At 42.4% G+C, this 25625-nt stretch overlaps 1 protein-coding gene across 1 annotated transcript in view; it reads left to right on the forward strand.

Annotated features, from left to right (window-relative positions):
* LOC135405126 (zinc finger SWIM domain-containing protein 6-like) overlaps positions 1-25625 on the forward strand; it is a 229463-nt gene that overhangs the window by 158076 nt on the left and 45762 nt on the right. The window contains exons 5-10 of the mRNA XM_064639842.1: positions 6218-6397; positions 7917-8093; positions 8372-8518; positions 12692-12838; positions 14993-15253; positions 18457-18592. Of these exons, the coding sequence (XP_064495912.1) occupies positions 6218-6397; positions 7917-8093; positions 8372-8518; positions 12692-12838; positions 14993-15253; positions 18457-18592 (1048 nt within the window). The remainder of the gene's footprint in view (positions 1-6217; positions 6398-7916; positions 8094-8371; positions 8519-12691; positions 12839-14992; positions 15254-18456; positions 18593-25625) is intronic.

Here is a 25625-nt window from a genome sequence, read left to right on the forward strand (position 1 = left end):
GATGGCTGGGCCCAGAGAGTGGTGGTGAATGGTGCCACATTCAGCTGGTGGCCAATCAGCAGTGGTAATCCCCAGGGCTCAATATTGCTGGGTCAATGGGCCGAGAACAATAGTATGAGGTTCAAATAGGTCAAGTGCATGGTCCTGCCCCTCAGTCACAAACCTGTGCAGCACTACAGGCTGGGGGAAGAGTGACTGGAAAAAGTGGAAAAGGACCTGAGGGTGTTGGTTGACAGCAGTTGAACATGAGCCAGCAGTGTACCCAGGTGGCCAAGAAGGTCAATGGCATCCTGGCTTGTATCAAAAATAGTGTGGCCAGCAGGATAGGGAAGTGATTGTCCCTCTGTACTCAGCACTGGTGAGGCCACACCTTGTGTACTGTGTCCAGTTCTGGGCCCATAACTACAAAACAGACATTTAGGTGCTGGAGTGTGTCCAGAGGAGGGCAACAAAGCTGGTGTAGGGTCTAGAGAGTAAGTCCTATGAGGAGCAGCTGAGGGAGTTGGGTGTGTTTAGCCTGGAGAAAAGGAGGCTCAGGGGTGACCTTCTCACTCTCTACAACTACCTGAAAGGAGGTTGTAGCCAGGTGGGGGTCAGTCTCTTCTTCCAGGCAGCCAGCAATAGGACAACAAGGAATGACTGTTGCCAGAGGAGGTTCAGGTTGGACATCAGGAGGAATTTCTTCACGGAAAGTGTGGTTAAGCATTGGAACAGGCTGCCCAGTGTGCTGGTGGAGTCGCCATCCCTGGAGGTGTTTAAGAAATGACTGGACGTGGCACTTAGTCAGTCAAAGGTTGGACTCAATGATCTTGGATGTCTTTTCCAACCTAAATGATTCTGTGATTCTTGTTGAGAAGAGACCAAAACTTAAGTGCTTTGTGTATCTTCACTACTTAAAATCAACTGTTTAATTGGAACATTCTCCAGTGGGACTTCTGATTATGCTTTTTTCTATTGGAGATCTCTCCATGCCTGTAGGAGTGAGGTGGATTTGCCAGTCATTCTGAAGGCATTTGTCCTTCTTTTTATAGAAGCAATAAATATCATACACTGCCTTCTTTGAGGTTTCCAAGTGGCTGTCCCAGTGAAAGTGCGTATGTGTTTAGAAACCAGATGTAAACCACTTTAAAATCCTTTGCTGACACTTCTATTTTAAAGGAGTCATGGTTTCTGTCTCCTATTATTGTTACTCTTCTGGCACTTCCAGTGCTGGAAAATTATGCTTTTGGAATAGATTTGATTAGGCTCAAATGGGGCACAGTGGCAAGTGTGCAGCATGTGTTGCAGCCAATTTGCCTGTTGCACAAAGAGAATGATCTTGTTTACCTGGTCCCACTTTCTTTGAAATAATCAAATTTTACTAACCTTGTAGTTTTTGGTTTTTTAGTTTTTTTAAGAGAGACATGCATTAATGTGCATTCCTACCCAAACCATTCTATGACTCTATGGTTCTATGATTAATGGAAAGAGCAAAGACATGTCAAACATGCATCAGTTTCTTGCATATTTTAATTTTGCAAATGAATGGATTGATCTTGAGTATATTAAACAAAATTCTAAGGCAAAGGCCAAGTGTCAGCCACTGATTACACAGGTATTGTAAATGAGGAAATGCTGACCCAAACCAGGGCTGTTACAGCAGTCCTGACAAGATAGCATAATATATTTAGGTAAAGCATATTTCTTGAGAAAGCTGCAATCAGTCTGAGTTGTACGCTGGATCTTCAGTCATGCTCAGCGTCCTAATCCCCACTAAAACTGTTTCCACCACCCCCCTTCCACTTACTGTGACAAGAGTAAAATATGAAAACTGAGCAATGCTTAATCTCTTGGGAGAGTCTGTATACATTCCTTGCACTTTCTTTGAATACATGCATACACAAGATGTGGTATTACACCAGCTTTTACAGTGACTAAATTCTTCTTAATGTTTTTCAATTTGCGTGTTTAAATCCTGACCACTGTAAAGGCATGCTGTTCCTTTCTCCCTCATGAATTCAGAGGTATGGACACCTAATGAGAAATACAAAAGTACTGATGTTCCCTCTGTATGTACAAGGCATGTATTCATTGTGTAAAACAGTAATGTAACCTATTTCTTTCTGGTGTGAGATCCACTAAAGATGAATGACAATCATGCATTTTCAAAGAGCGCTATTTGAACCAAAGGTCTTTTTCAGCAAAGCTGTTTTTTTCCAGGTCAAAAGGATTAGTGGTTTTTTAACCAAAATAGGCAATTCTTCACTGCAGTATGACAGTTCTAATATTAATTCCCTTGTGAAATTAATATCAAATTGCAGTCACAGCATGATTTGTCTTCCAATTATCTTCTGGGGGCAAAATTTTGTATATAGGTTTGTGATATTTTACCATTGCGCTGTGAGGAGCTTCATATTTGAAAGACATGGGTCACAGTCAATGGATCCAAATCAGAACCTTACTTTTGGTTTAGTTCGGGGGGAGGGGGGAGGGGGGAGGGAAGAGGATGTGTCAGCCTTTTGAGATCTGGTATGAAAAGATATCTGGTGCCTGGAGAAAGAGAGATGAAAAAGTGAGCTGTGTTAGAAAAACAGAATATGTAAACACATTCTCTGTTTTGGTTTTTTTTTCTTTTTTTTTCCATTTAATGAGGCATTTGTTCATATTGTGGGTGACATTGGGGACATCATTAAGTCTAGTCAAACATGTAAACTTACTTGAGAATGCTGGGAATGTATTTTGGGAAACTTTTTTTGAGTATAGGCTGTTGCCAACAGCAATTTCCAGGTTGAAGTCACTAGAAATTAATTACAAATTAATTACAAATAGCTGCCGTTCATTTTTCCATGAGTCTTATCTGTATTATGGGGTAAGTGTGATCAGTAGTTTCTCCATACAGGAACCATTAGGTAGGAAATAGAGAATCCTTTGCTTAAGGCCAGTGTAAGCTTTCAGGTTGGTGGTGACATTTAAGGACCAGCTCATGAGGGCAAAACAGACTCAAAGTGGGGATAGTACTTAAATTTATTACTAACAGGATAAGAGCCAAAGAGTGAGAAATAAAACAGTCTTAAAAACACCTTCCCCCACCCCTCCTTCCTTCCATATTCTCCCTCCTCCCCGCCAGCAGTGCAGGGGGATGGGGAATGGGGGTTATGGTCAGTTGTTGTTTCTGTCACTGCTCAGAGAGAGGAGTCCTTCCCCTGCTCCCGTGGGGACCCAACCACAGGAGACAGTCCTTGATGGACCTCTCTGGCGTGAGTCCATCCCTCGGGCAACCGTTCTTCCCAAACTGCTGTCCCCTGGATCACTCCTCCATGGGGTGCAGTTCTTCATGAATGAGCTGTACCGACGTGGGTCCCCCACAGGGGACACAAGTCCTACCTGGGAAAAACCTGCTCCAGTGTGGGCTTCCCTCTCCACAGGTTGCAGGTCTCCAGTAGGACCCTGTGCTATCTTGGGCCTCCCACGGGGTCACAGTCTCCTTCATGCATCCACCTGCTCCAGCATGGGCTTCTCCATGGGCTGCACATGGGTCTCTGCACCCTGATAGTCCTCCATGGGCTGCAGGGGGACAGCCTGCTCCACCATGGTCTCCACCACGGTCTCCACCACGGGCTGCAGGGGCCTCAACTCCAGCGCCTGGAGCACCTCCTCCCCCTCCTTCTGCACTGACCTTGGTGTCTACATTGTTGTTCCCATGTTCACACTCCGCTCTTCCCCGGATGGAATTCTTTCTGCACAACAACCTTCTGTTCTTAAATATGTTATCACAGAGGCGTTACTATTACTCCTAATTGGCTTGGCCTTGGCCAGCAGCAGGAAGCCCATCCTGGAGCTGGCTGGCACTGGCTCCATGGGACAGGGGAAGCTTCTAGCAGTTTCTAACAGAAGCCACCCCTGTAGCCCCCCCTCCCCGCTACCAAAACCCAGCCACAGAAACCCACTACATAATGCCATCCAGAGGGACCTGGACAAGCTTAAGAAGTGTGCCCGTGTGAACCTCATGAGGTTCAACAAGGCTAAGTGCAAGGTTCTGCACCTGGGTCTGGGCAACCCCTGGTATCAATATAGGCTGAGGGATAAAGGGATTGAGAGCAGCCCTGTAGAGAAGGACTTGGGGGTGCTGGTGGACATGAGCCAGCAATGTGCATTTGTAGTCTAGAAAACCAACCATACCCTGGGCTGCATCAAAAGCAGTGTGGGCAGCAGGTCAAGGGAGATGATTCTGCCCCTCTACTCCACTCTGGTGAGACCCCACCTGGAGTACTGCGTCCAGCTCTGGGGTCCTCAGCATAGGGAGGACCTAGACCTGTTAGAGCGGGTCTAGAGGAGGGTCATGAAGATGATTAGAGAGCTGGAATACTTCTCCTATGAAGACAGGCTGAGAGAGTTGGGGCTGTTCAGCATGGAGAAGTCTCCAGGGAGACCTTATAGCAGCCTTCCAGTACCTAAAGGGGGCTTATAAGAAAGACAAAATTTTTAGTAGGGCCTGTAACAATAGGACAAGTGATAATGGTTTTAAACTGAAAGAGGGTAGATATAAGGAAGAAGTTTTTTACAATGAGGGTGATGAAACACTGGCGCAGGTTGCCCAGAGAGGTGGTAGATGCCCCATCCTTGGAAACATTCAAGCTCAGGTTGGATAGGGCTCTGAGAAACCTGATCTAGTTGAAGATGTCCCTGCTCATTGCAGGAAGGTTGGACTACGTGATCTTTAAAGGTCCCTTCCAACACAAACTAGTCTATGATTCTATTCTATAATTTGACTCTGTTTGGGGAGTGAAGTGCGTTGAACAGCGTGTCTAAAACGAAGCAATATGATTTGATTTTAAAAGTAGTTTATAAAAACAATATTGGCTTTATTCACTCCCATGGCACTTAAAAAAACCAAAACCCAACCAAAAAACCACAAAAACAACCCTCGCCCCCCCAAAAAAATTTCAAACAAAAGAACAACAAAACAACATGTTCTACTGTATGTAACTACTGTGCATTAGTGTAGTGGATCTCTGGTGTTCTGCACTGTACCATATCTTATTTTGTTGTGGTTTTCAGATTTCTTTGATATTACTTCCTCATTCCACGTCGTCCTGAATAGGACTTGCAGCCTTAAGGATCAAGGTCTATTTCCACTGGCTCCTGTGCTGTGGCATACCGACATACTGAGTTACTTTAGGAATTAATGTATTGTGATGACCTGTGCTCTGGGTATCCATTTTGTATTCTTAGTTCGTAAAAGAATGATTGAATATGAGAATTCTAGTTTCTTGGAAGAACCAGCTGCATTTTATTCTTTTTTTTTCAGCCTGTCATAAAGATTGCATAGTTTAAGCATATTCTTTTAGTTTTATTCTTGGGGCCATCCTGTGCAGGGCCAGGAGTTGAACTTTGATGATCCTAGTGGGTCCCTTCCAACTCGGAATATTCTGTGATTCTGTGAAATCTCTTGCAGTGTACAAGGCACGTTCTTAATGAGCAAATGAACAGTACTTTCAGATGTCTTCATGCTTGTGTCAAAGTTCACCCTGATGAAGAGACAGCTGATTTAGAGAAAAATCTTTCCATTTGAAAATTGTTGCTAAAGACCCTGATGTTATTTATGCCTGCCCTGCTGTATAGTATCAGGGAGCAGTTTCTAAAGTGATGGTACATAAGACATGTCAGTGCAAATTAGCTTTCACTTCAAGCTCCATAAACAAAAAATGTAAGACAAATTTTCTAGTGTAACCAAATTACTGAAGTAGGAGCAGCAAAAATATCTTATTCCTATTAAACTGCACAAAATCAGTGTTTACTGAATCTCCACTTCTGCTGGATTTTGAGTGTGGAAGTATATGTTTACAAAATGCATGTCTTACTAATGCACTTATTTGGTTCCTGTAATGTGAAACTGGAAGATACATAGTTTTTGTACAAAAATTAGAAGAAAAACTTGGGTAATTTCCTGCTGTAACTTTATGTGAATTTTTGTTTGCCTTTGTCTGATGGGCTATACATTGTGAACTATGTCTTTCCTAATACAAAAGAGCCATTTAATGCCTTTTAATTGAGAAGGTTGGCTTGATACAGTCTTTAAACTGCTTTGGATGGGCCACACCTGGTGTTAGGCATAGCTGGGAAACAAGCAATGTAACCTTAGGGGAGAAAAAGTGTTAAAGAATAGAAGTTTGCAATTAGTCATTGGCTGCTGCATTTTTAATAGAAAACCTAATTTAGCAATTTTCTTTAAAATCAGGTGCTCTGTGGATGTGTATAGTCTTAAATCCCCACTGCAAGTTGGAGCAGAAGGTCAGTTGGCTAAAACAGCTGAAAAAATGGAATGGTGTGGATGTTTGTCCCTGTGAAGATGGAAACCATGGAAATGAGCTGCCCAATTTAACCAATGCTTTGCCTCAGGGTGCAAATGCTAACCAAGGTGAGCCTAAATATATGCACTGACTGAAACATATAATATAGCCTCTATTTTATATACTTGAGCCTTGCAGCAGAATACAGCAGTCTTTCCTGGGACAAGTAACTTTCTTGTTGAGGATTGGCCAACCAAATTTATTCTCACTAATACTATCCTTGCAGAAAGGATAAATAAGGTTTACTTTGGGGCTGCAATGTTTTCAAAGCAAGTTAGGTTTTCTAACTTTTCACTTGGTCCTTCTAAATACTTGTTGCATAAAAATTGGATGTCCCTGAAGCATGTCATGTTGTTTCTTTGCTTGACTATAATCTTATATACCTTCTGGTGTTGGGTTTTTTTATTTTTTGCAGTTACAAAGCCTTTGGTACTTACTTAAAGGGAGATCAGTTGTGACTGCATTAAACTGTGTGAGAAACTAATGCAGTTATCTGTGGGATGTGCTCTGTGTTGTGTGGTCTGAACTTACAGGCATGTGGGGGTGCAGAGGTAACACTGCCTTCTTGGAGGAGATGTCTCTTACTCGATATACGCTTTCTAATCGAAAATGTGATTATCAAACCTGACAGAAGCCTTCTCCAGTCATCTTCAAGCAAAGATTGCTACTTTGCTAATAACTGAGGAAGAACTGGGGAAAAAACCCTCATAATCATCAACCCCCTCAATATTTTGATACATATTTCATAAAAGTTAAAATTAAATGCTTGCGAAAGGTGGTAGAGTTGGACTTAGATGGGTTTTTCCTTGTTTCTTTTTCTTGGAAGTTTACCTCTGAAGGAAATAGACGGTTCATTTTTAAATCTTGCAGCTAGCCGGGGACAGAAGTTCATTCAATATATAACTTCCTACAGAGGTGTTTGGCTTTCTGGATCTCGTGATGTTCAGCCCAATCTGGACAGGCTAGTGGCAACTCTGACATGACATTTCAACATTCATAGACACAGTGCCATGTAGACAGAGCACTTTTGCCATAGGAAGATGTCCAGTAAAGGATTGTCAGTACTATGGTCTTAGTACCTTGCTTTCTTTGCAGTATTTGTATATGTTTATGACAAAAAAATATCCAAGTGCTCAAAGTTAATGTCACTTCTCAAAGAGAACAACTAAAAATATTTCATGTGATGTTTATCTGTCACTCATCCTAGTAGCTCTGAGAAGGAGAGAAGCTGGGGATGCTTGAGTAGCTATGTGCCATATACTTTCTAGTCTGTTTTTAGGGGAGTTCTGCACGTACTGTTTAATGTCCTTCATCTTTAACTGTTCCCTTTGCAACGTCCTATTTAGCATTAACCATGATAGTTTGTAGATCTCTCTGAATGCGAAGTGAATGGCACACACTTTGCCTGAGCTGTTGGGTAACGATGTGAAATGTCATCTGTGGGCTGCTTCTTGCAGAGTGGGTCAAGGTAGACTGTTGTCAGGTAGGGGTTGGTGAATAGGCAGAAGGCAAGAATACTGTGAATGACTGATTCACATATGAATGAGTAAAAGCTGATGCAGCTTTCTGAACTTGTGAAAATGACAGATTCATCAAACAGGCCACATCGGACGGTGTTCACTCGAGCCATAGAGGCATGCGATCTGCACTGGCAGGACAGCCACTTACAGCACATTATCAGCAGTGACCTATACACCAACTACTGTTACCATGACAACACAGAAAACTCACTCTATGACTCTCAGGGGTGGCCCCTCTGGCATGGTAAGTGGCTAAACTGGAAAGACAGAAAGATGTTTCCATGACTTGCTGCTTTGTTCAGTTTCTATGGCATTCTTTTGGGGGGGAAGCTGAATGAAAAGCCTGGAAAAAAGAACAGAGGCTCCCTTGAATGTTGGCTCAGAAATAGTCCTTTAAATTTCTCTTGCATAGTTTTAAAAACAAATCAAGGGAAACTAAAAATTCCTTTTGAGTAACCTAGCAAAATAGGCCATTGCAGACATAGAAGCATTGCTATTCCTCAATTATTTTCTCCATTTTAGAACATGTTCCTACAGCCTGTGCGAGGGTGGATGCATTACGATCTCATGGATACCCACGAGAAGCACTGAGGCTAGCAATAGCTATTGTTAATACACTAAGAAGGCAGCAGCAGAAACAGCTGGAAACGTTCCAGGCTCAGAAGAAAGGTAAATGCGGGGAAGAGAGAAGGGCAAAGGACATGACAAGGTGACAATAACACCGGACTGGAACTTTGCGTGAAAAAACTGCTTTTGAAACTAAAGCAAAAGAGGTGACTTTAACTCTTCAGTCCAAATGATCATAGTGGTAATGTCACATTCTGGATGTTGGAGGGTTTTTTTGCTGGGTTGTGAGCCCTGCAGGGCAAGGGCTCTGTTCTGCCTTCTGCAATACATCTAACATGATGGGGCTTTTATTCCAATCAGGGTTTTTGGTTACACAGTGTAAATATTTATCCTGTGTAATTTATAGGCTTTTAAACAGAGATTTGCATTTGGAATGTCAGATATTTAAAATAATTTTTTTCCTCTGATGTATAATTTAGCAGAACTATTTCTGAGGTGGAAGCCTAAAGTTGACTAGGCAAAGTCTGCACTACAGAAATTCTTCAAATTTGGCAGTTTCTTCCAGAAGTCTCTTATGATGCTTAAAACTTTAGTGGATTCACATCACTGGAAATAAGATTTTTAAAACACTGGCTTTATAAAATCTTCTGTGGTGTTCCTCTAAATGCTACCCCTATTTTTTGAAGGAAGATTCTAGAGAAAATAATCCTTCACTGAACTTTGTCATAGGTTTGAAGAGGTAGTGGATGACTTTGTAGTTAAAGAATGCATGTGGAAAAATTGGAATTACATTCTCAGCTACTACAAGAACACCTTTCATTCAAATTTTTTTGAGATCTTTGTTGCTACTCTTAACTATGTGTATCCTCATGCATTGTAGGCAAAAATACCAGTGTGTAGTCACATGTGCCAAGATCACTAGGCCCTGGCAGATGAACCTTAGGATTAAAGGGTGGGTCCAGTTCTGCGCATGCTGCATCTCACCTAAAAAATCCATGGCACAGGCTCAAAGGTTATATCCATGATGAGTCACATCTGTAAATTTTTTAAGTGTATGTGCAGGTGTTTTCCCAGAAATGATAATTTAGAGATTGAAGTGAAGACAAGGTAGACACCTGACTGAAAAAAAATAATTAGTTGGCAGTTCCTATGTGTCTCCATTTCACAATACCCAAGAAAGAAATTTTGAACACTATTGTGGATCCTAGATTTAAACAAAACTTACAAGCACTTTGCATTATTACTTGGGAGAATTTTTCTGAGTCTTTTTATTGGGATATATATCTTTCCTTAACATGAATTTTGTAATTTCTATGTTGCTACTCACTGCTTTGGGTTTTTTTTCACTCTTATGTTTGGAATTTAAAAAATCTTCTTTTAATAGTGCAAAATATGCTGGTCTTCTCCATAAGATTAATTCTGCAGCTACAGTTTCAGTTCAGCAACCATCACATGCTTCTACTTAGCTGTCATTAATGTGATTGATCTGACATTTCTGGAACTAGTTATGTGATTTAAAGTTAAATCTCTATATGAATGGAGGACTGAAGCCTTTGTTTGGCATGACACAAGTGAAGTTCATAAATAGACATAATAGATGAAACGGAATATAAATGAGTCAGTAAAAAGTCACTGATATTAATCCTTTTGGTAATATGTTGTTTTTAGCACATGCTATTTGTTAATAAGACAATTACTTACTACATTGTTTTTCATATTACATATCAGTTTATTTTTTATTAAAAAAAAGCCACTGTCCTGAACACTGAGTTCAACAGTGTGGTTGTGTTTCACTTTGTAGCTCCACACATTTAAATAGGCAAGAAGCAAGCTTTTAAAGCTTTGTGATAATACTTATGATTACTCAGAAAGATGACACTTTGTGAATGAGAGAGCAAAAAGGCAGGTACAAGTTAGTGTGTAATAAGCAGAGGAACAGAGCATCTGTAATGGCTTGTATACAATTTTTAAATGGTCACTTGGGAATCTGGAGAGGTCCCAGCTGACTGGAGACTGGCAAACTTTGTCCTGCTTTTCAAGAAGGGCAAAAAGGAGGACCCTGAAAACTACAGGTCTGTCAGTCTCACTTCAGGGCCTGGTGAAATTATGGAGAAGATTATTCTGGGAGGTATTGAAAAACACCTGAAAGACAACACAGTCATCAGTCACAGCCAGAACAGCTTCATGAGAGGAAAGTCCTGCTTATCAAACCTGATTTCCTTTTATGACAAGGTGACCCACCTAGTTGATCAAGGGAAGCCAGTTGATGGCATCTTTTTGGATTTCAGTAAAGCTTTTGATACTGTCTCTCACAGGATCCTTCTGGACAAAATATCCAGCACACAGCTGGATAAACACATCATGCAGTGGGTGAGCAACTGGCTCACAGGTTGAACACAGAGGGTAATAGTAAATGGGGTAACATCAGACTGGCGACCTGTGACTAGTGGGGTTCTGCAGGGCTCCATCTTGGGCCCTGTTCTCTTCAACATCTTCATAAATGACTTGGAGGCAGGACTGGAAGGGATAGTAAGCAAGTTTGCAGACAATACAAAACTGGGAGGAGCTGTTGACTCCCTTGAAGTCAGGGAGGCCCTGCAGAGAGACCTCAACAAATTAGCAGATTGAGCAATCACCAACCACATGAAGTTCAAGAAGGGAAAGTGCTGGATTCTGCACCTTGGATGGGGCAACCCTGGATGTACGTACAGACTGGGGAATGAGATGCTGGAAAGCAGTGTCACAGAAAGGGACCTGAGGGTCCTGGTTGACGTCAAGTTGAATAAAAGTCAGCAGTGCCCTGGCAGCCAGGAGGGCCAACCGTGTCCTGGGGTGCATCAGGCAAGGCATTGCCAGACAGTCAAGGGAGGTGATTGTCCTGCTCTGCACTGGTGCAGCCTCACCTTGAGTATTGTGTGCGGTTTGGGGCACCACAATATAAGAAAGACATTAAACTATTAGAGAGCATCCAAAGGAGGGCAACGAAGATGGTGAAGGGCCTTGAGGGGAAGCTGTATGAGGAGCGGCTGAGGTCACTTGGTCTGTTCAGCCTGGAGAAGAGGAGACTGAGGAGAGACCTCATTGCAGTCTACAACTTCCTCATGAGGGGAAGAGGAAGGGCAGGCACTGATCTCTTCTCTCTAGTGACCAGTGACTGGACCCATGGGAATGGCCTGAAGTTGTGTTAGGGGAGGTTTAGATAGGATATTTTAAAAAGGTTCTTCACCCAGAGGGTGGTTGGGCACTGGAACAGGCCTCCCAGGGAAGTGGTCACAGCACCAAGCCTGACAGAGTTCAAGGAGCATTTGGACGATACTATCAGGCATATGGTGTGACTCTTGGGGATGGTCCTGTGCAGGGCTAAGTGTTGGACTTGATGATCCTTGTGGGTCCCTTCCAGGTCAGCATATTCCATGATTCTGTGATAATGCACCTGATCTCTCATAGTTCAGTCATGTGTATGGAGAAAAAGCTTGGGAGTTGAAGGGGAACTACTGCCATAAGACTCAGTTAAAAAAGGGATTTGAGTAATCTCTAACTTCTTTTACCACAGCCATACTTCCTTCAATTTATTGTGCTAAACAATTTTTTTGTGTTGTAACTGATTGATGGATGAGGGCTACAGAACAAAGTATCCATGAAGGTATTTGTTGACTGAAACTTTAGAATGACAAAAAATGCACTTAAAGGACAATTTTTTTCTTTTATAACCCCTTTAAACATTATACCCTGTTTCATATATTTTTTATTAGGAACTGTCATCGTGAGTTTATTACTTCAATAAATATTTAGATGCAATAAGTTCATATTTTATTTATTAAAATGGAACATTTCAGAATAATTTATTTCAGTGCCATCGGCTTCACTTAAAACGTGAAAATGGTACTGCATCTTTTGAGTGAGGAAACAGTTGTGATTATTTTACCAAAAAAAAGTCTTTGCTATAATTTTTTGGCAGACATTTTCAGAAGTTACTGGTATCAAGTAAGAGATTTCAAAAAATACTGCTGTTGAAATTTTGACCCATAACGTACTTTGCTAGTGCTCGAAATGTTTGACCTTCATCCATTTTCTTTTTTTCCTCTTTTAACATATTTACAAAGGGAGATAAATTCACACTGAGAGATACTATTTTCTCCTTCTAAGCAGAAACTACTGGAAATACTTTGAATTCTGTGCTGAGAGCATTTTAATCAGTTTTATTTCTATAATTGTTTTGAGGGGATAATATGCACTCTCTTTCCCTCCCTCCTCCCTCCATCTTTTCTGTCACAGAACTTCTCCACAAAGGAGTAACCTCAATAACAAATCTTGAAGGTTGGGTGGGACATCCTTTGGATCCGATTGGCACCCTCTTCAGTAGCCTGATTGAAGCCTGCAGGGTAGATGATGAGAGCTTCCATGGATTCTCAGACTTCACGGGTAAGGCCATGCAAAGGGAGCAATCTTCTCTAAGTCTTCAGTAACCAGAGGCATTTTTCTGTCTTACCTTTCCCAATTAACTTGGAAGCCAGCATCTTTATAGTATAAGAACTCACATTCCCTAAGAAAACACAAGGGAGAGAGAATGTTTAAAGTAAATTTTTGTTATAAGTTATACGAAAGCCTTTAAAAATTACGTTACTCATTCTTGAAGGCAATTCAATATTTTGCGCTTGAAATAAAACGGAATAAGACTTTATAGCAGCAACCCTCTTTACATACATTGCTCTGTCCTCTTTGAGAAATTACAGGAAATCACAGAATTGTTGAGGTTGGAAGGCTCCTCTGGAGATAGTCTAGTCCACCTTCTCTGGTCAGAGCAGGGTCACCTAGAGCAGGTTGCCCAGGACTGTATCTGGTTGAGTTTTGAATAGCCCCAAGAATGAACATCATACAACCTCTCTGGGCAACCTCTTATTTTGTTTGACCATCCTCACAGTAAAAAAGTGGTTTCTTATGCTCAGAAATTTGTGCCCATTGCCTCTTGTCCTGTCACAGGATACCACTGAGAAGAGTCTGGCTCTGTTTTCTTTACATTCTCCCAGCAGATATTTATATATTTTGGTAAGATCCTACTGAGCCTTTTCTTTTCCAGGCTAAACAATCCCAGCCATCTCAGTCGCTTATATGGGAGATGCTCCAGTCCTTTAATCATCTTTGTGGCCCCTCACTGAATCTGCTCCAGTAGGTCCATGGGGAGCCCAGTACTGAACATGGCACTCCAGGTGTGGGCTCACCAGTGCTGAGCAGAGGGGAAGGATCACCTCCCTCAATCTGTTTGCGATGCTCCTCCTATGCAGTCCAGGATGTTATTTGACTTCTTAGCTACAATTGTTCATAATACTTCAAATTGATGACAAAACACTTAAAATTTATAACATACGTATTCTATAAAGTACATGGTCTATAAAGGTTATGAATTGGAAAATAGTGTTGTAGTATTGATTTAGGACAGGATGTATATGCCCATTTTAATTTCAGTATTTGCTTTCCAGGAGCTTAACTGATTTATTCCTTATTCTCAGTCTCTTTCCACCTCTGTGGTAGTTTCTTATCACCTTCTGTGTGGTCAGAAACTTGATTCATTCCTCTACCTATAGATCCTTTATATGCACATCCCAATCTTCTTGGGGCTTTTCCTCAAAACTCATTTTATTCAATTAGATTTTCTTCAATAAACTTCTAATCCCATATCCACCAATTCTGGAAGAATTCTTTGCAATTAGAAAAAAAACCAAAACAACCCCATGAAATAAAAGTAGTGTGTGTTGAAAAGCAAATTCCCCCTACACACACATATGCAATCTACCAAATGCATTTTGCCATCTCATTTGCTGCACCTGTCCATCTCCTTACATCTGTACATTGCAACTTTTTGTTCCCAAACTAGACTGTAAGCTGCTAGAGGTTGATATAGCATTTTGTCATATGGTGTATTGGTGAAGTGCCAAATGAATCAGTAGTACTCTTTAAAGCAAATTATGGTTTGGTCTGTGTGGAATTTACAAGTAATCTTTACTAAAAGTAGCATTTCTAGTGTTAATAAAAGTCAGAAACATTATGCATATTTATCATAAATACAACTGTAACAAACAAAAAAGCATGAAGAGAGCTCTAGCAAACAGAATGCTTTAAAGTTGTGGAGTTCCCAGGCCTACTGTATTTACATAATCCTAATAGCTTCAACTGAAATCTATGCAGGTGTATAAGCACCTTCCCTTTCCATTTATACAACATCAAAGCTTTAAGGAAATGCAGAAATGGGTGGGGAAAAAAATTGAAATAGATCTTCCAATTTTGGCCTTAACACAAAGTGGAGAAACTGCCTTTCTCCAAATCATGCATTTTAAAATGAAAACTTTCATTTTTACTCAAGTGGGCTTTTTAAAACCTAATTATTTTGTGTATTTTTGCGATGTGGAATTGGATGGGGTTGTTTAGATTGGATGACTGGATATTGAGATTGCACTAGTAATTTAAGTAATTTTTAAAAATTAATACTGACAGAGGAAGCATTTGTAAATGTGGCATTATAGGCAGATTGTGGATTTTAATGATTTCCTGATGTGTTGTTCTTTGTGTCACCCTTTACAGAGAACATGGGGCAATGCAAATCTCTGGAGTACCAGCATCTGCCTGCACACAAGTTTTTAGAAGAAGGGGAATCTTATTTAACGCTGGCTGTGGAAGTAGCATTGATAGGGCTGGGACAGCAACGAATAATGCCAGATGGCTTGTATGCACAAGAGAAGGTTTGTCGAAATGAGGAGCAGCTCATTTCTAAGCTACAGGAAATTGAATTGGATGATACTCTGGTGAAGATTTTTCGAAAACAAGCAGTCTTCCTATTAGAAGGTAGCTCAATGTAGATGCTAACTGCTTTTTAAAACTGTCTTCACTTACACAAGCCCACTGAATTAGTATTCCGGTGGAAACTGCCTTACATACTTAAGATGTTTTTTGATGTAGAACTACAGCAAAATTTTATTTCCAATCTCTTATGAAAATCAAACATACTTCAGATATGACATGACTGTAGAAATAAAGCATCTACTGACCTACAAGCCTTTAGTTTTAAGTTTTATTGCATTTTGTTATTTAGATTTGTTTAGTATCCTAATTATACAACCCAGGCTCACAAATAATATAGACATCAGTTATCAACAGTTCTTGGGTAGTAAATTTCTAAATGTCATTTGAATCCTGAAAAAGGACTGGCAGCTTTGTAAATGTATGAAGATTTTTACCTCTGTTCCCAAGTGAAGAGCTCAGAAAACTCAAATTTGCTGGGAGAGAAAAATAACATTTTCTTTGTAGCAATTAGGAAAATGAGTTGCCTCCGAAGTTTGTATCATACTTGAAAATTGAAATATATGGGCAAATATTTAGTCTTAAGGCCTGGTTTTGTGACTAAATTTTGATTAAGACAAATAACTTGCATTGCAATAAAATCTGTACAAAAAAGTGCATGCTTTTGCCTTATCTTTTAAAAGGCTTGACATACAGCACTTAAGCCTCACGTTCAGAGAGTAGTCTTGTGCATTCTAAGGTTGTCATTCTAGTTTTTGTGGATTTTTAAATCAAGGAAAAAACTTCAAAGGAACCAGTTATTTAAAGGCACGGTCCAAGTTTTGAGTGCTAGCTCAAGGGATGGTGGGGAGTTTGATACTGCTCTGGGTAAATTGTGAAGATTGTTACATAGCAGTCAGGTTTTGCTTTCTTTCTGTAAGACATTTGTTTTTTAAAACTATTTCTTTAATGGAAGAGATGCAGTATGTTTTTTAGGATTCTCAGCTTTGAGTCACTATTATTGCCCAGATCCTTAAAGACTTTGGTACCTACTGGTGATGCCATTTGAAACTGTAGAGGAGCTGCACCATAAGGAGACTTTCCATTATGGTATGGCTGTAACTGCTGCTTTATGGCCTTTGGACAAGAACATCTTCTTGCTGGATCCAGCTATTTGCCACCATAGAGGGATCCTATGGATTATAAAATCAATTTGATACATCTATTTACTGGTCAGGATGCTGTATGAGGAAAAGGCACGATTTCTCTCAAGTATTCTCTGATACTTCTAGTTTACTCCTTTGATCACTGATATTCTCTTTGTTTTCTTAGAGTATTAAACAAGTGATCATAGCAGGAAACCTGCTAAAATAGCTACTGACAAAATTGCTGTGGTGAGCAGTGTGCAACGATGGTCTTGCATTACTGTGTACTGAGAAATTGGGCTTTTCTGCAATAGCTTCAGTTTACTCCAGGAAAGGCAGAAACTGACAGATCACATGGAGGAAAAACTGTGCAGTGATTTAAGATTCTAATCATATCAATTGTGGTTTGATAGTTGAAGTTCTGTAGATATAATAAAGAAAGCTTAATCCAGTATTAAACTGATTTCTATGCTGTTAATGCAGATTAATGCATGCTCTATGTAGCTACCATTTGAATGAATGGGAAAGGAGAACATAAGACTGCGTTGCAAGAACTGTTCTATTTTTTTGCTTGAGTTAATGGCAGACTATATTTTCATATAAATACTTTGTCATGTATTCTTTGTGCCCTAACTGAGTTCTGAATGGACCACCAACTGGCAAACATTCATGAAATGGCTTCTTTCATTGAAGCAATGCCAGCTAGTTTTTGAACTTTTCAACTTTACTTTAAATGATTGAGACGCACTGTCACCTACTTAATCTTCATTGATGTTTCCATTGTGATTAACCCCAGCCTTCAGAAATACCCACCTATGGAGCTCAGATTTTTTTTTTTTTACATGCCTAGTGATTTTATCTTTGCATTTTGTGCTAAGGCACCATTTAAAAACATTGCTGAAACAGCTGTGCTGGTCCAAGTTGTTACCATATCTCTCTCATGGAGTTCATCATCCCATGCAGCAGAAGTGGTTGAATAAATTTTGTGAGTACTCCTCATCTGCTTCAGTGAAGGGTCAGTCATCTTAGTTTGAACCACTGATGGAAGCTATGACACATGTGACTGCAATGAAGTGTGTTCACACAGTCATTCATCCATCCAAGTGTGGTGGGTTGGAATCTCTAGTAGAAGAGGAAGTAGTAACTTCTAGGACTGCTGGCTGCTATTTGTGCAATAATTGTCCAATAATACTTAATGTAAAATTCTTATTCTGTATCTTGCAATGTTTAACACCTGTACCTCTAGCCACTGAAGTAAAAAACTCTTGACACAATTTTCCTATTAATAGGAATAACAGTCTAAAGGTTGCAGGAAAAATGTAAAAATGGAATTCTTATGCACCATGAATATTCAGAACTCAGCAAGCAAATAGTTTCATGTAATTTTATTTTAAATTGTCATTTCTGTTGTCAGTCTTAACACTGCTGTTATGAAGTACTGCACTGAGTGGTAGCAAAATCTATTGCCCCAACAATGGGAATAGCTTCTCCACAACAAATAGAATTTTTAAGATTGTGTGGCTATAACAGACTAACAAAAGCAGCTTCAATGCAAGATCTGACCGAGTCTTCTCTGGAGACCAAGTCCAAACCAAAGGGTTATTTAAATGCCTAATGTCAGGTGAGACATTAATAGGGATCAGGTGCTGCTGTAGTGATTAGTCATGTAACTTCAATTAAAGATACCTGGTTTTCCACTGTAGACACTTTTTTTTGTGGATTTGTGATAAAGCAATTATGCACCAACAGAGGGTGCATAGGAATTCATGTGCACAATATAACGACACAGAGGCAAAGCTAGGATTGTCACTTTCTACTTTTGCATACCATAGATTTTCTGAATGACCCCCATGGAGCCCTGGAACCATTCTGTCATTTGTATGTGCACTGGTAGTGTGCTTAGTAGTCTACAATTTACAATGTGTCTTGTTGTCTCAAAGAATAGATGGTATTTAATATACTTGTAACATATTTCAAAAAAATATCAATGAAACTTTACCTTTTCTACAGCAATCTGTCTCTGAATACCAATTCTAACTCAAGGTATAGTGAATGCTTTTAAAGGTCCAGAAGTTGGGTTTTAACAGTCTGTGAAGACTGATATTCTCTTTCTTTTTCCCACAGCTGGACCATATAGTGGTTTAGGTGAAATCATCCATCGAGAGAGTGTTCCAATGCACACATTTGCCAAGTATCTTTTCACCTCTCTCCTACCTCATGATGCTGAATTGGCATACAAAACTGCACTGAGAGCCATGCGGTATGTATTCACAAGTCATCTAGAAAGAACACAAGCAGCAGTTTGAAAAAAGGGGAAAAGCTTGGTAATCAAGAAGCACTGTTCTCTTTAAGGAGAAATTACTTTGGTTGTGTCATCTGTAAAAGCAATCCATGTCTGTACTAACTACAATATAATAATTTATAAATATACAAATAGTGTTTATATACAACTATAAAACAACCTTCTATGTTACAAATCCTTCTATTGGAATGTGTGGTTTTGTGTTAAACAACAGCACGTGTGTGTTCTCCTACTGGTGTGGCTGTGTGTGTGTATGATGCTAGTGGCAAGGAAATGAGGAAAGAGGCATCTAACCAGCAGTCTTGGGATCATCTTAGCTGCTTCCCCCCACTTTATATAATCGAGCATGATGTCATATTGTCTGGAATATCCCTTTGGTCAGTTAGGGTCACCTGTCCTGGCTGTGCCCACTCCCAACCTCCTATGCACCCTGTGGTGGGTTGATCTTGGCTGGATGCCAGGTGCTCACCCAGCTGCTCTATCACTCCCCTTCCCAGCCAGACAGGGGAGAGAGTAAGGTGGAAAAAACAACTCATGGGTTGGGATAAGGCAGTTTATCTAAAGCAAAAAGTAAAGCAGAAGCTTGCGTGTGCAAAAAGCAAAGCGAAAGATAGCACAGTTTATTCTCTACTTCCCATGAGCAACGATGGTCGGCCGCTCCCGAGAAGCAGGGCTTTGGTACACCTGACAGTTTCTCAGCAGGCAGCCATTGGAGACAATGAATGCCTGCCTTCCTGCTCCTTGTCTTAGCTTTTGTATCTGAGCTGACGTCATATGGTCTGGAATATCCCTTTGGTTAGTTTGGGTCAGCTGGCCTACTTGGGTCCCCTCCCAGGATCTTGCCCTCAACTGAGGAAGGAATGTTACAGTGCTGATGCTGTGCTCAGCAGTAACCAAAACACTGGTGTGTTATCAACACCCTTCTAGCTGCCAATGCAAAGCACAGCATTGTGAGGGCTGCTATGGGGAAATGAACTCCAGCTCATCCACACCCAATACAATCTCCACCCCTTATTCCATACCATTTACATCAGATCCCATATCTGACTATCTCCCGTGCTTGCACAGATCTTGTTTAGTGGCCTTCTTCCACCCCTTCAGATCTTGAGCTCCATTCCATTGGGATGGGTACTCAGGGCAGGAGAAGCAACTGATCGTTGGGCACCAACACCAGCCCGACTCGGGTCATTGTCACAGTCTCCTTGCTTCTCACAGAATTCGCTCTTCATTATCCTGAGACTTTAGTTCCTGCAACATACAACTCAGAACACAGATCATCTTTCCCCCAAGGTTAAATCTCCTTGAGGCACACACCAGGTATCCCCATATTCCCTCGTTACCCACCAGGTACATCCTGGTCCCTGAGCAAAGACAATCCCATGGATGGGTTTGCCTTTTCTCATGGGAGGAGAAACCCACACTGACTTCCCCAGCCCCTTCCCCATGTGTAGTACAGGGACTTTATCCCCTCCCACAGTGTGTAGGGGTTTTGTCTGGGCAGGACCAGGGCGGTTGGCAGATCCCCTAGTGTTGACCAGCCAAGTGGCTTCAGATAAATTTGCCTCCCAATGCTTCCATGTCCCATTACCTAACGCTCTTAATGTAGTTTTCAGCAGTCCATTATACCTCTCAATCTTCCCAGAGGCTTGTGGGTGATAAGGGATATGATAGATTCACTCGATGCCATGTTTCTTTGCCCAAGAACTTATGAGATTATTCTGAAAGTGAGTCCCATTATCTGATTCAATTTTCTGGGGTCCCATGTCGCCACAGAATGTGCCTCTCAAGGCCTAAGATGGTGTTTCGAGCAGTGGCCTGGTTTACAGGATATGTTTCCAGCCAGCCAGTTGTTGCCTCCACCATGGTGAGTATGTAGCTCTTGCCCTGGCGTGTTTGTGGCAGTAGTCCAATGTAGTCAATTTGCCAGGCCTCACCATATTGGAAATCCAGCCACCGCCCTCTATTCCAGGGAGATTTTACTCTCATGGCTTGCTTAATTGCTGCACACGTTTCACATTTGTGAATAACCTGTGTGATGACCTCCATGGTCAGGTCCACTCCTCGATCACGAGCCCATCTGTATGTCACATCTCTTCCTAGATGTCCTGATGTTTCATGGGCCCATCGGGCTATAAATAGCTCACTCTTACACTCTGAGTCCAAGTCTACCTGGACTATTCCAATCTTGGTAGCCTTATCCACCTGCTCATTGTTCTGATGTTCTTCAGTGGCATGACTTTTGGGCATGTGAGCATCGACATGACGCACCTTCAGAGTCATGTTTTCCACCCATGCAGCGATGTCCTGCCACAATGCAGCAGCCCAGATGGGTTTACCCCTGCGTTTCCAATTGGCCTTCTTCCATTGCTGTAGTCACCCCCATAGGGCATTAGCCACCATCCAGGAGTCAGTATAGAAGTATAGCACAGGCCACTTGTCTCATTTGGCAATCTCTAGGGCTAGTTGGATGGCTTTCACTTCTGCAAAATGGCTTGACTCGCCCTCTCCTTCAGCAGCTTCATGTGGGACTCCACACAGCAGCTTTCCACCTCCAATGGTTTCCTACCACATGGCAAGATCCATCAGTAAATAGAGTGTAGCCTCTTTCATTTTCTGGTAACTCGTTATATGGTGGTGCTTCTTGGGCACAAGCCACCTCTTCAGGCAATGCTCCAAAATCTCTACCTTCTGACCAGTCCATAATCTCTTCCAGGATTCCCGGGAAATTGGGTTTTCCCATTTGGGCTCGTTGTGTGATCAAAGCTACCCACTTGCTCCATGTAGCACTGGTTGCATGATGTGTTGAGGGGATGTTCCCTTTGAACATCCAGTGCAGCACAGGCAAATGTGGTGCCAAGAGGAGACATGCTTCTGTTCGAACCCCCTCATAGGCTGCTAATATCTCCTTTTCAGTTGGCATGTAGTAGACTTCTGATCCTTCATAACCCTGGCTCCAAAACCTTGGGTTTCTCCTGGTGTTCTCTGCCAGAGGCTCCAGGTGAGACCATGCTCCCCAGCTGCTGTGTAGAGGATATTTCGCACAGTTGGCCCTGTTCCAACAGGCCCCAGAGCTACCGCACAGGCTATCTCCTGTTTGATCTGCTCAAAGGCCTGTTGTTGCTCAAGGCCCACTCGAAATGGTTCTTCTTCCAGGTCACTTGATAGAGGGGGCTCACAAGCTGACTATAACCTGAAATGTGCATCCTCCAGAAACCCACAAGGCCTAGGAAAGCTTGTGTTTCCTTCTTGTTAGCTGGTGGAGACATAGATGCTCTTTTGTTTACTACATCCATGGGCACATGATGGCATCCATCCTACCATTGTATTCCCAAGAACTGGATCTCCCATGCAGGTCCCTTTACCTTGCTTTATTTTATGGCAAAACCAGCTTTGAGAAGAATTAGAACTATTTCCCTTCCTTTCTCAAAAATTTCTTCTGCTGTTTTGCCCCATACAATGATATCATCAATATATTGCAGGTGTTCTGGAGCACCCCCCGTTCCAGTGCAGTCTGGATCAGTCCATGGCAGATGGTTGGGCTATGCTTCCACCCCTGGGGCAGTCGAATCCAGGTATACTGAATACCCCTCCAGGTGCAGGCAAACTGTGGCCTGCACTCTGTTGCCAGAGGAATGGAGAAAAACGCATTGGCAATATCAGTTGTGGCACCACTCAGCTGCCTTTGACTCCAGCTCATATTGAAGTTCTAACATGTCTGGCACAGCAGCACTCAGAGGCGGCGTGACTTCATTCAGGCCACGATAGTCCACTGACAGCCTCCACTCTCCATTAGACTTCCGCACTGGCCATATGGGGCTGTTAAAGGGTGAGCGGGTCCTGCTGATCACTCCCTGTTTCTCCAGTTGACGAATTAGTTCATGGATGGGAATTATGGAGTCCCAATTGGTGCGATACTGCCGTCGGTGCACTCTTCTGGTGGCAATGGGCACTTGTTGGTCTTTGACTTGCAGCAATCCCACGATGGAAGGATCCTTTGAGAGGCCAGGCAGGGTAGATAATTGTTTGATCTTCTCTGTAGCCACAGTAGCTACACCAAAAGCCCATCGATACCCCTTGGGATCTTTGAAGTATTCCCTCCTGAGGTAATCAATGCCGAGTATACCAGGGGCCTCTGGACCAGTCACAATGGGGTGCTTTTCCCAATTGTCCCCTGTAAAACTCACTTCAGCCTCCAACACTGATAATTCCTGGCATCTCCCTGTCACTCCAGAGATCCAAATGGGTTCTGCACTTCTGTGCCTCGATGGATTAGTGTGCACTGTGCACCCATATCTACCAAAGCTCTATACCTCTGTGGATCCGATGTGCCAGGCCATCGAATCCACACAGTCCAGTAGGCCAGGTCATCCCTTTTCTCCTCCTGGCCGAAGGCAGGGATCCTCTCTTCCTGTTCCGGGTCAGAGTATTCACTGTCTGACCTTTGCGATGCCAGACCAGAGGTCCCCTCACCAGGATCAAAGGAGTTGGTCTCAGTCCTTTTATGTCTGAGAGGTCACTGATTTCTTTCTTGGGTCTCTGTGCCAACTACATGGACAGCTTTCCTGGGTGACCCCTTCTTAACAGTTCTCTTCCCTCTTAATTCACCCGGGCTTCCAGCTTAGAGGTGGGTTCACCATCCCACTTCTTCATGTCTTCCTCCTGGTCACACAGAAAGAACCAGAGTTTACCACATGGTCTGCGCTTGGGGCTTCCTTTCCCTCTGACTGGGGCAGGAGGGGACCGATCTCTTGGGCTGCCCCTGAGAGCTGAGTTGCTGGCCCGTGGGAATGAGGAAGCGCCCAGAGTTTCTTCTATATTTTGAAGCCAGGAGGACATCACCTCTACAGTTGATGGATCCATCTTTGGGTAATATACTGTTACCAGGCTGTTAAAATATGACACAAGGGCACTTTGAACCACCTTCCTCCACATAGCCATCGTGCAAGGAACATCTTCTGGGTCTTTGGGGATGTCATCCCTTCTTAGGTTACTATAGATGATTTCCAGCACTGCTAATTCTCTCAAGTACTGAATACCTTCATCTGCAGTGGCCCACTTTCTTGGGGAGCTCATTAGATCTTCCTTGAATGGATACCTTTCCCTCACACTTGAGAGGAGTTGTCTCCAAAGACTGAAAATTGTTCTTTCTTTTCCAATTCCTCTTTCAATTTCCTGATCTCTGGCAAGGGATCCCAGATGTTGGGCTTCATGACCTTCCAATTGTTGACTATCAGCCCCATTGTCCCAACATCAAAGCAGCCAGGTAGGAATCCGTTCATCGGGCTGACGGCTGTAATCTTTCCACAAGTCACGGAGTTCTGATGAGGTCAGGGACCAGGTAACCTTGGTTTCCTGTTTGATTTGTCTGACTTCCTTTGTTGAAGGACCAGCTTTTTTATCTGCCCCCTCGCCTCCTTCTACTCCTTCTCCTTTTTCCTCTTCTTCCTCTTCCTCCCTTACTAATCACTGATATGGACCTGTAGCTTGCCTTATCCATTTCTTCTTTTTCACTACTGGGACAATGACTGTAGTTGTTGTGGTTTGAGTCCCTATGTCAGCCATAGTGTCCTCCATTGCAGTTTGGGTCCCTGCCTCCACTACAGTCTTCCGAGAGTATTGAACTGTGGCTCGATAAGCACAGGCCAGGCCCGAGTACAGGGCAAGAAGCTGTTGGTTTTGATTGGGGTAGGCAAGGCACCCTTCCATCAGGACAGTTTGCTAGGGTTGAATACCTGTTCAGGTGTGAAGTCCCAGGTAATGGGAAGTGTCAAATGCCCTAGGAACCTGCCCAAATCCTTCCACACACCCTGCCACCCAGGAACTTGGCACCTCAGGGTGCATCCCAGTATATCATCACGTAAAGTTTGTTTTCTCCTACACCAGGATAACACCAGATTCCAAGAACTCCATAATGTGCTGACAGTATTACTAACAGTAACATTACTAAACAGCTCACATAAGGATTATCAAGGAACTTGGGAGACTTCATTATAAAGCCATTTATATCAATGTCGGGGAGGGGGGAAGGGTGTATTTCTCCATCGTACCCAGATAGCCCCCCAGAAGATAACTCCCCAAGCATAACAAGGCCGTTAGTGCAAAAGCAGAGCAGGGAGCCATTGTTTATATTAGTATGTTCCCAAAACTTAGCAAAATAAAGTGATAAGCAGTGCAGCCAGCAAATTCTGTGTCCAGCACAGAAGCTTGCTATTCAATAGCTACTATTACTATAGCATGATATATATATATATATATATATATATAATTGCCTTTATCTCATCCCACATTGGGTGCCAGCAAGGACTGTGGTGGGTTGACCTTGGTTGGATGCCAGGTGCCCACCCAGCCGCTCTATCACTCCCCTTCCCAGCCAGACAGGGGAGAGAGTAAGGTGGAAAAAACAACTCGTGGGTTGGGATAAGGCAGTTTATCTAAAGCAAAAAGTAAAGCGGAAGCTTGCGTGTGCAAAAAGCAAAGCGAAAGATAGCACAGTTTATTCTCTACTTCCCATGAGCAACGATGGTCGGCCACTCCCGAGAAGCAGGGCTTTGGTACACCTGACGGTTTCTCAGCAGGCAGCCATTGGAGACAATGGACAATGAATGCCTGCCTTCCTGCTCCTTGCCTCAGCTTTTGTATCTGAGCTGATGTCATATGGTCTGGAATATCCCTTTGGTTAGTTTGGGTCAACTGACCTACTTGGGTCCCCTCCCAGGATCTTGCCCTCAACTGAGGAAGGAATGTTACAGTGCTGATGCTGTGCTCAGCAGTAGCCAAAACACTGGTGTGTTATCAACACCCTTCTAGCTGCCAATGCAAAGCACAGCATTATGGGGGCTACTTTGGGGATGTGAATTCCAGCTCAGCCAGACCCAATACACACCCTCAGCCCCCTTGTCAGCATGGCAGTATGAAAAGCAGAAAAGGCTTTTGCTCTGTGTAAGCCCTGCTCAGCAATAACAAAACCCATCTCTGTGTTATCAACACTGTG

This window comes from Pseudopipra pipra, chromosome W (genome assembly GCF_036250125.1).
Source record: "Pseudopipra pipra isolate bDixPip1 chromosome W, bDixPip1.hap1, whole genome shotgun sequence".
Classification (NCBI taxonomy): domain Eukaryota; kingdom Metazoa; phylum Chordata; class Aves; order Passeriformes; family Pipridae; genus Pseudopipra; species Pseudopipra pipra.